Source organism: Perissodus microlepis, chromosome 23 (assembly GCF_051167445.1).
Source record: "Perissodus microlepis isolate ML-2025 ecotype Zambia chromosome 23, ASM5116744v1, whole genome shotgun sequence".
Lineage (NCBI taxonomy): Eukaryota > Metazoa > Chordata > Actinopteri > Cichliformes > Cichlidae > Perissodus > Perissodus microlepis.
Genome location: NC_140482.1, coordinates 26,020,621 through 26,033,142, shown reverse-complemented (window position 1 = coordinate 26,033,142; position 12,522 = coordinate 26,020,621). Strand labels below are relative to the sequence as shown.

At 41.1% G+C, this 12,522-nt stretch overlaps 1 protein-coding gene across 1 annotated transcript; it reads right to left on the bottom strand.

Moving 5' to 3' along the window:
- Positions 1 to 1,864: 1,864 nt before the first annotated feature.
- Positions 1,865 to 6,873, bottom strand: dph3 (diphthamide biosynthesis 3). The gene is made up of 3 exons (XM_084922582.1): positions 6,678 to 6,873; positions 3,029 to 3,103; positions 1,865 to 2,532 (listed from the first exon to the last, which is right to left on the bottom strand). Exons 1-3 carry the CDS (start codon positions 6,783 to 6,785, stop codon positions 2,464 to 2,466), a joined length of 252 nt encoding a protein of 83 aa, XP_084778708.1. The 5' UTR covers positions 6,786 to 6,873; the 3' UTR covers positions 1,865 to 2,463.
- Positions 6,874 to 12,522: the final 5,649 nt, after the last annotated feature.

Genomic DNA, 12,522 nt, shown 5'->3' with positions numbered 1-12,522 from the left:
TACGCTTGGGGAGTGTGATTGTGTGTACAGCGTCTCTTTATGTCTGTCTCCACGTTGGTTGAGTGTTGAGTAATTGCATATGAGAGCATGAGGGTGGGAATGAATGTTTTTATCTGTGTGTGCCTGTATGTCTGTGTCTATATGTCAGGTTGGGTATCAGACGCCACCTCTCTGGGGACATCTCAGGCCCTCCAAGGTTTGGAGGCCTATCTCCCCCCACCACTTCCCCTGCCGGTGGCGGACTCCCTCAGACATCGGTGCGTTGGTGGTTCTTTGTGTCCAGGGATGGGCGTCCAGGTACACACCGGCTCACTCCTTGGCAGCTGCTTATCGGGGCCTGGAGCCTGGGGCTCGCTCGGGCCACTTCGGAGGTGGGGTGCCCCCGGCCTCTCGGCCTGGGGCACACTCAGGCACAGCTGGCTGCCGGCGGAGCTCACGGGCGCGTCACTGCAACCCCCCCTGGCTTCTGCTCCGCAGCTGCTGAGTGACCCCTCTTTCTGGGACAGTGGCGCGGCTGCCCCTCTGTTGGTCTTCCTTGGTCTCTTGTGTTCTGGGGGCCTCTGGATGTCTGGAGTTTTGATCTCCTCCATACCTGCTTCATACCCTGGAGGACGGGGGCAGTGGCTCCCCACACCCTCTAGCAGATCATTACATGAAGGAACCTTTTAAATACAAGCGCGTCCATGCTCACAGGTGTACACACGGGTGATCACACACACAAACTACACCCTTTTTGGCTCCTACCTCAAAGCACACTGTGTGCTGTCGATCTTACGTGCTGTACAATAATGTTTAATATTTAGTATTTACTGTCATATTCCCATATATCATTGTGATGTTGTTTATTCTATTACTCTCGTTTTCTTCTGCTTGTTTTCTTTTTTCTTTCTCAACAGGTGATCAATATATGTATTTTTTTTTTCTCTGCTTATTCTGTTGGTTTTTGTTTTTTGCCCTTCTCCCCCGTCCCTCTTCTCAGCTGTTTTTCTTTCCCTCTTTCTTTCTCCCCTTCTTTCCCCCAGTCAAGTCTGTCCCGTATTCAGCAAGTGAAACTAAAATAAACAATAAAAGGTGAATCAAATGGACCATTACAGCAAGGCTGGGATGGTCAATTTGGTAAAGTAAATCCGTTGGGCATCTTTCTTCGCCTTTAGACAATAATTCTGATGGCAAAAGAGCCAAACGGGACAGGCAAAAAAAAAAAAAAAGATGTATTAGGAGCAGCTGATTGTTAGGGATCCTCTGCTCATGTTAGGGAGAGAGAGCGCTGAAGTGTTGCTGCCCTCTGCTGGACTGTGTATTGTATTCAACTATCTAAAAGCATTTTGATTGTAAAGGGTGTGAAGAGTAAAAACGGTGTCTACTGATGTTGAAACAGCTTCCTGCTATGAAAAGAACAACTCAGTCTCCGGACGAGAAGATGTTTGACTCTCTGATCATGCAGTCACGCTTTCCACCAGGATCTTTACTAACCAGTCACCTCAATCATTAACCGACAATCACCAAGCTTACTGAAATCAAATTAAATTGATGAAATCAATAACTGAAATATCAATATAATTAATATTAATTTACTTTTATATTGTCTTTAAAAAAAAGTCAGACCATCCTATCACAGATGTAATAAGAAAAGACTCAAGAATAATTTTCATGACCATTAAAAAATCTGGAATTTGAAAATTTGAATGTTGCTTTGAATCAAACTCTCACCTAACGGAGGGGGGCGGGGCTTTATGGAAGACGCACACGTGCTTTTTCTCTGAAAGTTTTCAGAGATGTCGACTGCAGAGTGAAACTTTTATTGTGCTAACAAAGACTTTTTAATTCTGTGTTCGAGGTCATATTATCCACAAACAACAAAAAGTTTAAGTAAAAACTTTATTGATCACACGGAGACGCCATGGAGCCAATCAGCACACGTCAGCTGATCGATTGAAACATTACTGATTCAGTAATTGTGTCATCACACAGTTTGTCCTATAGAGGGTGTCTGGGCTCTCTGTATGTGGAGGTTTTATATAAATATATATTAAAATATCTCAAAACTACAAAATAAAAGCTCTAAAGAAACCTGCCAGTCCTAAAATGAAGCTTCCTTCGTCCTCCTGAGCTTTAAAGTGAAAGACTAAATGTGCATTAAGAGTGGCGAGGTTGAGGCAGGAATCAAAGCTTTGTTGTTTTTTTTTAAAGCGCAACCTTCATCTGTTCACAGCAAATGGCTCGGCTCCACGCTCATCCTCCCACATAATCTGCAGGAAGTCCATCAAACACATGAACGCCGCAACCTCGCGTCTTCTGAAAGAGTTCATCTGGATCAAGTGTGATTTCATTCCAGATAAATCTGGAGGAAATACAGAAGGCAGTGAAAGTCTAGCGTTTCCCAGCACCACCTGAACACAGCGTCGAGATGGGAAACGGGAAATGGTTAAACCGGGGTCTCTGTGAGGTCAAAGGTGAGAGGGTTCAGGATTGAACGACCTCCAGTTTGGCGTGTGACGGCGCTTCGATGATTTCTCCAACCTGGAAAAGATCCTGAAACACACACACACACACAAGAAAGCCTGTCATTCATTGACAGGTAGCGACGCCCCGTACTATCCATCTGTCTTAAATTTAAAGTTGTACTTTTTAAAAATAATCAATAATTTACATGAACAATTCACCAATAATTTGCAGAATAAAAGCATGATGGTTTAATGTCCCCAACACAAAAAAGTAATGTAAAAGTACTTTTCAGAGGTTTTTGTGATGCTGCGTTGCATCTTTTCTTTTCTATCATCTTTTTTTTATTTGAAAGTTTTAACTGATCGATATAAAACTGTCCTGATCAAATAATGAGAAATTCTGGTGTTATCACAGGAAACATTTTAGATCAAATTAACACTGAAGGTACTTTAAATAAAACAAAGTGATTTCCAGCTTCTCTAAAGTGAGAATTTGCTGCTTTCCGTCACTTTACAAGAAACTTTTTAAATAACTGATCGTTGAGTCATTTATGGATGAACTGATAAGAGGAAGTCACAGATACCTTATCGTAGATGACTTTAACGATGAGCGAGCAGCTCGGACATGTCGCCACCTCCTCCCCGTTCTCCAGGTCCTCCTTCAAAATAAAAACAAATAAAATCTTCAGGTTTCTGTCGAGGTTTGAATGTTTTTGTGGTTTATTCCCCTCTCTTCCCCAATCAGTCCACGAGTGACATGTTTAGCCGCATGTTGTCCTTAAATTGCTATCGGAGTGGTGTCCAAAAAACAATGTGGGCTTCATAGATAACTGGGAAACTTTCTGAAGGAAACCTGGTCTTGTTAGGAGAGATGACATCCATCCCACTTTGGATGGAGAAGCTCTCATTTTGAGAATTCTGGCCAAATGTATTAATCCCCCCAAAATATGACTATCCAGAGTTGGGACCAGGAAGCAGAGTGACAGTCTTACACGCCTCTCTGCAGCTTCTCTCCTCCTGTTACCTCCAAAAAACCCCATCTCAATAGAGACTGTGTCAGCTCCCAAACAAATGAAAAACAAACAAGAAACCAGCAACAAACACCTTAAACATAAAAAAAAAAAAAAAAAAATCACAAAGAAGGAACAATACAGTATCCACATCTGAACCAAAGAGTAAAACAGTGAAATGTGGATTATTAAATATTAGGTCTCTCTCCTCCAAGTCTCTGTTAGTACATGACTTAATAATTGATCAACAAATCGATTTACTCTGCCTTACAGAAACCTGGTTGCAGCAGGATGATTATGTTAGTTTAAATGAATCAACACCTCCGAGTCATTCTAACTACCAGAAATCTCGAAGCACAGGCCGAGGGGGCGGTGTGGCAGCAATTTTTCACACCAGCCTATTAATTAACGAAAGACCAAGACAGACTTTTAATTCATTTGAAAGCCCGATGCTTAGTCTTGTCCACCCCAGCTGTAAAACTCAGAAACCAGTCTTACTTGTTATCATATATCGTCCACCTGGGCCTTACACAGAGTTTCTGTCTGATTTCTTAAACTTTTTATCTGATTTAGTTCTCAGCTCAGATAAAGTAATTATTGTGGGTGATTTTAACATCCATGTAGATGCTAAAAATGACAGCCTCAACATGGCATTTAATCCGTTATTAGACTCAATTGGCTTCTCTCAAAATGTAAAAGAACCCACCCACCACTTTAATCACACTCTAGATCTTGTTTTAACATATGGCATAGAAACTGAACATTTAACAGTGTTTCCTGAAAACCCTCTCCTGTCTGATCATTTCCTGATTACATTTTCAATAATTGATTACACAGCAGTGGAGAGTAGACTTTATCACAGTAGATGTCTTTCTGAAAGCACTGTAACTAAGTTTAAAAATATAATCCACCCACTGTTATCATCTTCAATGCCCTGTACCAGCACAGAGCAGAGCAGCTATCTGAATGCTACTCCAACAGAGCTCGAAGTGGCAAGACACTTCACCCATTGCCTACTGGTGGTGGTCAGAGGGCCCGGTGGCGCCAGTGTCCGGCAGCCTCGCCTCTGTCAGTGCGCCCCAGGGTGGCTGTGGCTACAATGTAGCTTACCATCACCAGTGTGTGAATGTGTGTGTGTGAATGGGTGGATGACAGGTTGTGTAAAGTGCTTTGGGGTCCTTAGGGACTAGAAAAGCGCTATACAAATACAGGCCATTGTTAATAATTTTATTTCCTCACTATGTACGACTCCGGATACTGTAGCTATTGTGAAACATAAGGCCTCATACCCGAAGTACTTGACTCTGTGGTATAACTCTCAAACACGTAGCCTAAAGCAGATAACTCATAGGCTGGAGAGGAAATGGCATGTCACAATTTTAAAAGATCATCATTTAGCCTGGAGAAATAGTTTGTTGCTTTATAAGAAAGCCCTCCGCAAAGCCAGAACATCTTACTATTCATCACTGATTGAAGAAAATAAGAACAACCCTAGGTTTCTCTTCAGCACTGTAGCCAGGCTGATCTGAAATCTGTGCACCTGTCACATAAAAGAAATCATCAAGATTATACGGTCACTCTTCTCCATCTACGACATGTTGCCATTCGTTTTCTGTCGCTTATCTGGGGCTGGGTCATGGGGCCAGCAGCCCTCTCTCAGCTATCTCCAGTAATTCTGGGTTCTCCCAGTAGGTCGTGATCTTAACACCTCAGCTGCCTCCTTTTAATGTGCAGGAGTAACATCTTTACCTGACACCCTCAAACTGACTGGCCTTCTCACCCCATCTCTGAGGGAAAGGCCAGCCACCCTTTGGAGAAAATGCATTACCTGATCAAACAATTCCAGGATTAAAAGTACCACAGGCCACCCAACACAAATGCTGCCTGTAAGAATAAACTCTCCCCTGAGAGCACCGCAGCAAAGCCGCAAGGTCTGAGGAACAGAGTTCAGACAGACAAAGTGTAGGGACAGTGTAAAAACTGCAAGACACTGACTGCAGTCGCAAGTTCCCACGTGTGGGACTAATAAAGGTTATCTTATCTTATCTTAAGTTTGGGATGCTTCGTGAATTACAAATAAAGAACTCGTCATGAAGTTGGACTTTCCTGGATGAATCTTTGGATGGTGCTGAGCAGGCAAACACTATCAAAACTGATAAAGTCTGAGTTTCTTCTTGCTTATTCTGAGTATCTGTTTCAGTTTTAGAGTGTTCAGGTATGCCAGATGCATCCATACGTGCATTTCTTCCAAACTATGTTTCTTTGTTTTAATGTTTCAAAAAGAAAAGAAAAAGAAGATAATCTCCATCAGTATATGACATATCACTAAAAACACCCAAACTCCATTAGGAAAAGTCTAAATTTCCCTCCTGTACACCCGTGTATTCTACCTGCAAAGAAATTAGATATCCTTCAAATGTCAGATCTCAGCACAGAAGAGCCAACTCTTAGTCAATGAAGGCAGAGACCCACAAATAAGGTGCAACTCACTGCAGTTTTAGGATTTCTTCAGCCTGCTAACATGAAGGAAGTCTTGATATGGTGAACTGTCATCTTGTTCCTGAATTTAAGAGAGCTAAAGTTCACTTCAGCTACAAGTTTGTACTATTTCAGAAAAAAAAACTACTTAAAATATCGTCTTTTCTACCTTAAACCATGTAAAACAAAGTTTCATGATGTCACAAGAAATGACTGATAATTACTCAGTAGGCTTTGATTTGTTTAAACGTTTTTACTCTCTTAAATTTGAAGACTTTTAAATGGAGTTTGGTTCCATTCACTGACGTAGTTTCACTGCTGAGAATAAAGTATGGTGCTGGTTTATTATTTTCTATTCTTGTGTTTTTCTTAATTTTTGCTGCTCTTAACTTTGTACTGTCCACTTTTTTGTCGTGACCAAACACATTTCCCACGTGTGGGACTAATAAAAGTTTAGCTTATCTTAACACCAAACCAAACTTCAGTCAAATAATGAGAGATTTTACGTCCCACCTCTGCGGCAACTCCGAAAGGAAGGTTGAAATACTTTTTTTTTTAAAAAACTGACATATATCAACGTGCCATTAATAAATCCCTGCCGAATCCAGAAGAAGACTGTATCGATGAAGGGAGTGGGAAACTCTGTTATGTCCTCCGTGTAAATCACCCACTATACGAAGATGTAAAAACAGGAGATTTCAAACTGAAGTTTGGTTTGTAGCTGTTAGCCGTGAGCTGAACTTACTTTGGTGATGGCGAAGCGGTCTCCGCAGGGACACGGGAAGTAATACGTCTCCGTATCCTCGTCGTATTCAAAGTCCTCGATCTCCACTTCGTCGTGAAACACCGACATTTTCCCCTAAACACACGCAAAGTCCACACAGAACAGCGCCAGATCCGCACCGGCAAAGCGTGCCTGCGGCGCGGTGTGATGACGTACACAACCGCTGACTCAACGCTGACGCAACTATCAAAACAATAACACAAACGTGGTCAATGTAAAATAAGGAAACGTGAAAAATAAGAACAGTAAAAGAACAATAGAATAAGTTATAGTGACAATATTGAGTTTTAAAGAGCTAGAAAATTTTTTATTGTGTTTTTGCCATTTTTAACTACGACTGTAGCTTGTAGTTCCCACTCATGTCCACTATAAGGAGCCAATTGATCAGAAAACCCAGCTCATATGATTTCAACCGTTGTACCTTTATATTCACAATAAATACTAAATAAATACATATGTAAAGGATTAATAGATACAACAACTCAATCAGACATTTAATAATAATAATAACAATAAGAAGAAGAAGAAGAAGAAGAAAAAGAAGAAAACGAAGACATTTAGATGATGTTGAGGATCAGTTTTAAAGGGCAAACTCTGGAAGCCTTTAGACTGTTTTTCAGTGGCGTTTGTTGTTTTATGTGCTGGTGAGGCTCACCATTCAAAAATGTTTAAATTTGAGCCCAGCAGAAACTCTGCTGACATGATTTCAGGGTGATTTAAGACCAAGGCTGAGCTCGTCGAGGCTAGGCTGCGTGGCAGGTCCTAACTCAGTTTTCATTGATGGTAATTCGCAACAAACAAAGAAAAACGTACACGGAGCAGAGCAGGAGGAAAACAAACACACAACCTGAAAATCAACAGAACACTGAGCAGCGTGACAGTGATGATGGATTGAAATGACCTGAAGATGATTTCATGAAAATGTTTTCATACTTTCTGGTGACACGGCTTGAGGTAGCAACACTGTCGACAAAAATAATTTTAATAAAGATTTCTTTATTAAAAAATGAAAATAAAAGCCAACAAATACAAATGAAACCTCTCATATCATCACTGAAATCTTCTAACTGTTGCAAAATTAAATACAAAGGAAGATATTTTATATGTTTGGATCAGTGAAAAGTTATTAAAATGACATTTTCCCCCAAAGGCCTCAGAATCACCTCTGATTACAACAAAGGCCCAGCCCACAGCCTGTCGGTCCACAGGAAGCTCTCACTTCCTCCAATCACAAACAAGCTGAGTCCTGAAACTTTCTCTGCACATGCTCAGTAGAGGTGTGGCAGCAGAAGTTTGAACATAGAGCTTATATTACAGGTATGAAAGTTGAAGATATTCAGTATTTTTTCTTCACCTGTTTGTAAAGTTTAAAAGACTGAAGCTTCAGACTGACATCAATTTAATCTTCAGGTTTGGTTGAAATGATTTTTCTGTGATTTCTTGTTTTTATTTTTGTAATCTTCTGATTTCTGTGTTTGTTAAATTGTTGGATTCTTGTTTTGATTTGTTTTGTTTAACTGTTGTGATGATGACTCTGTGATTGCTGTTCTTTGTTCTTGTAGTGATGACTTTCAGTTTTTTCATCCTGTGTTTCTGGTTTCATGGTCTTGGTCTTCATGGTATTTTCATTATCTGTGGTGGTTTTAGTTTCCTCTGTCTCAGTCTTCATGTGACAGGATGTGTTGTTTTCCTACAACTTGGTGTTAAAAGCTACCCTGAAGGCCTGTGATGGGAGTTTTATGATCGTTTATTTGAGATGGCTTTTAATCTCAGCGAATCGTTATGTTTGGAGCAGACGTTAATATCAGATTGAAACTTGCTAAATTGACACTTACATAAAGGCAAGTTGTATTCTTGCTTTTTTCAGACGCTTTCTTAGATTATATCAAATTATATATTATATATATGATTGTTTTCACTGGATTGTCTGCAGTCTGTAAGTTACTGCTTTTTCCACCTGGGTCACTGTAGTTTGTTACAAGGCCAGTGTAGACACTTTTACCAACATGAATCGCTTCAGATCGGTACAACGAGCAGCTTGCAGAGTAACACTAATGCTTAAAATGACAATAAAATCTTCATAAAATCTTCAATCTTCATACCTGCAGTCTGTTCCTGAACACGTGACTGTCCTGGAGGTTTATTGTTGATGTGATCATGACTGTGATTTTCAATTGACTCTGATGCAGTTATTTTGTTTATGTTCACATTAAAAATAATTTAATGCAGACCCTCTTAAAATCATCCCCAGGTCTTGGGTCAGCTGCTTGTCATGACCTCATCTTTGTGTTTCTACGTATCGGCCTGGCTGAAGAAAGGTACTGAACTGATCGGGACATGGCGGCTCTGAAGGTCGGTGTTGTGGCTGTGATAATAAAAATATGAAAACCCTAAAAACACAGAGCAAGAAAATAAAAGTTATTCTTTTCAGTCTTTGCAGTCACCTTAATGTTAGGAGCTTATTTTATTTTATATGTAGTCATATGTGTATATATATATATATATATATATATATATATGTGACAGGAGGTGCCGCATGTGTGCATACATTCTTACTTATTCCCATTCGCACGAGAGAGAGAGAGAGAGAGAGAGAGAGAGAGAGAGAGAGAGAGAGAGAGGAAAGTAAAATATATAAAAATATATATAATCAAAATACTGGCAGCCACCAGATCCACCTATTGTATCAATTTGAAAATCCTACGTGACATATTTCTCAAGTTGTAATGTCATCAACCCAGTGGGATGATGACAATACCCCATCAGCCATAACAACTATTACAAAATATTGATAGTTATAATAAATGTCAGAAACTGAGAAGCTCAGTTTTTGTTACCCAGAGTGAAAACACACCAAACCCAGCCGTCCATGATGATGAGCAGCTGCAGATCAGCTTTCCTGAGTCGTCACAGTCCAGTTTGTTAAAAGTTTTAAAGATCCTGTTGCTGTGGGAGTCTGTGTGAAAACACCCAGTTCCAGTGCTTCAACAGGAGCCACCGATAAAATAATAATGAACATCAAAGCCGTTCAAAGGTTCATTTTAACTGCTGCAGGCATCTTTCCAATGCCAAAGTTTATGGTTTCTTTTTTTTATCTGATATTTATTTTATTTTATATTTCCTGTTGGTTGCATTGTCTATTTATTAATGATTCACTTCAACAGAAGAATGCAGAGTTTTAACTGAGTGCTGCAACCACTGATGTGGTCTTATCAGCAGGACAAAAGGATTTTTCTTTTAGTGCCTGGTGGAGCCCACAGTTGTCAGGTCTGATACTTACAGTTGTAAAGTGCATTCAAACAGGTTTTATGACCAACTTTAACTTTCATTCTTTGGATGCATGTGGCAACTCCACTAAATTGTGGTAGTTCACTGAAGTAATCTTCAAGGCCTTGATCTCAGCTATCTGGATCAAAATGTTGCACATGTTTAGCTACGAGCTCAAGCATTTAAGAGTGTGGACACTATAACTCCTTTCTGGAACAGGCAAGAATAAGCTGGTACTACTGGTATGTGAATCATGTGGCACTGTTCTCTGTGCTGAGAGCTTTCATACATAGATAAAGTAGACAGAGAGTCAGAATCTGAGAGTCTGTGATTGACAAGGCAGTGGCAGCCTAAGTAACATTTAGGTTTTCCACAGGAAGGGCTTCTTCCAGAAACTAGGATCAGCAAGCTGTAGTAATGGATGAATGTAAGCAGATGGAAAAACAAACAAACAAAAAATACAAAGCAGGTATTAAATTATTTCACAAAGAGTAATCAACTGAACTAGACTTGTTACCACAGTATCAGTTGTAACAGTTTGGCAACAGGTGAGTGGAGAACTGGCTCTTGTGCTCCAGGAGGTGATGAGTGGATGTGAAACAGATGTGTCCACCTGCCACTTGGCACATGCGAGGAAGACATACCTCCAGGCTAACCCACTAGGAAGTTTGACTACCATTTAAACTCACATGTACACAAAGAAAGGGAAAGAGGAGGCTATAACTATCACATTCATAGTGGTGTAGAGAGGAGGCTGAACAGTTCTGGAATTTTTTAAGTCCCCCTTTAGCGTCTGGCTAGCAGGAGTAAATAGACCGCGGAGTGCTGGCCTGATGAGTTAACTCTTCTGTGTTGTGCTAACTCATCAGGCCAGGGCTCCACAGTCTATTTACACCTACAGGCCAGTGGACACTGTTTCAATGATGAGGATGTACACATCCTGGACAGGGAGGAACGCTGGTTTGAGCGTGGAGTCAAGGAGACCATTTACGTGAAAAGGGAAAAACCATCTCTGAATCAAGGAGGGGGCCTAACGTTACATCTTTCACCATCTTACAATGCTGTGATTGCAGCCATTCCCCAACTCTCTGTGAATGGTACTCATAGCCACTGATTAATGGCCATTGATCAATGGTCATGACAGTTTGCATATTAATAATTAAGCAACTGACCTCAGCTGTGCTAGTTTCAGTCATTGTGCAAATGTACTGTTTATAAGATTATGGAAACCTGCAGTCAGCTGAGACTGAAGAAGTCACTTGGATGAGTGACAAAACGTTTCTTGCACTGAAAACACCACGTCCAGATGAGCAGAATCAACCTTTTGGAATTTCCTTACCTGGATTATTGAGCATGCTCGATATTACAGAGTTATAATATTATAGAGTAATGATATACCAATACGAAAATTATCCAATAATATTTAATCCATCCATCCATCCATCCATTTTCTTCCGCTTATCCGGGGCGGGGTCGCGGGGGCAGCAGCCCAAGCAGAGAAGCCCAGACCTCCCTCTCCCCAGCCACCTCCTCCAGCTTGTCCAGGGGAACACCAAGGCGTTCCCAGGCTTGCCGAGAGTGTCCTGGGTCTGCCCTGGGGCCTCCTCCCGGTGGGACATGCCCGGAAAACCTCACCCAGGAGGCCCCCAGGAGGCATCCTTGTCAGATGCCCGAACCACCTCAACTGGCTCCTTTCAATGTGGAGGAGCAGCGACTCTACTCTGAGCCCCTCCCAAATGGCCGAACTTCTCACCCTATCTCTAAGGGAGACACCAGCCACCCTTCGGAGGAAGCCAATTTTCCGCTGCTTGCATGCGCAATCTTGTTCTTTCGGTCACTAACCACAGCTCGTGACCATAGGTGAGGGTAGGGACGTAGATCGACCGGTAAATTGAGAGCTTTGCTAGAGTGTAGAGAGCTGAGTGTAAAAAAAAGAAAGAAAATTTAATCTCAGACCAAAAAAGTTTTACTCTGCTGTTCTGCTTTTTCATTGGTGTTAATTTTGGTCTGCTGTATTGTACAACATGATCCAACACATACCATGGATGCTCTTTATGTTCCTCCAAACTTTGCCAGAACTGCTTTTAGCTCCACTGCAATGCAATCAGGGGCGATTCTAGGATCAGAGCTTTGGGGGTGCTGAGCACCCAGAGAGCTGCCCAGCCAGGCAAGATAAACTTTACTCGTCACAACGAGACTTCTTCCCTGTCTCTGTGAGTCCCTCCATCCTTAAATGTCTCCAGTTGTCCCGAGTTCCCTCTGACTGTCTCCTTGGTGCATTTAAACCCCTGCATCCTCCCTGTCCTCATCGTCTGTTGTCTTCTTCTCTGTTATCAGTCATCATAATTTTACCATCTCTGTGCAAGTCTGCAAATTTCTTTATTAAATCATAAGATTCTTAAATTCATCAAGTCTCTCTCTGCCTGGGTCCTCTTCACAAAACATGACATCATTGTTTTGTACATTTTAACACAATTTAATCCCCATATTTGTGAAAGAAAAGCAAAAAACACTTTTTTTAAAGTCTGTAACAAAACCA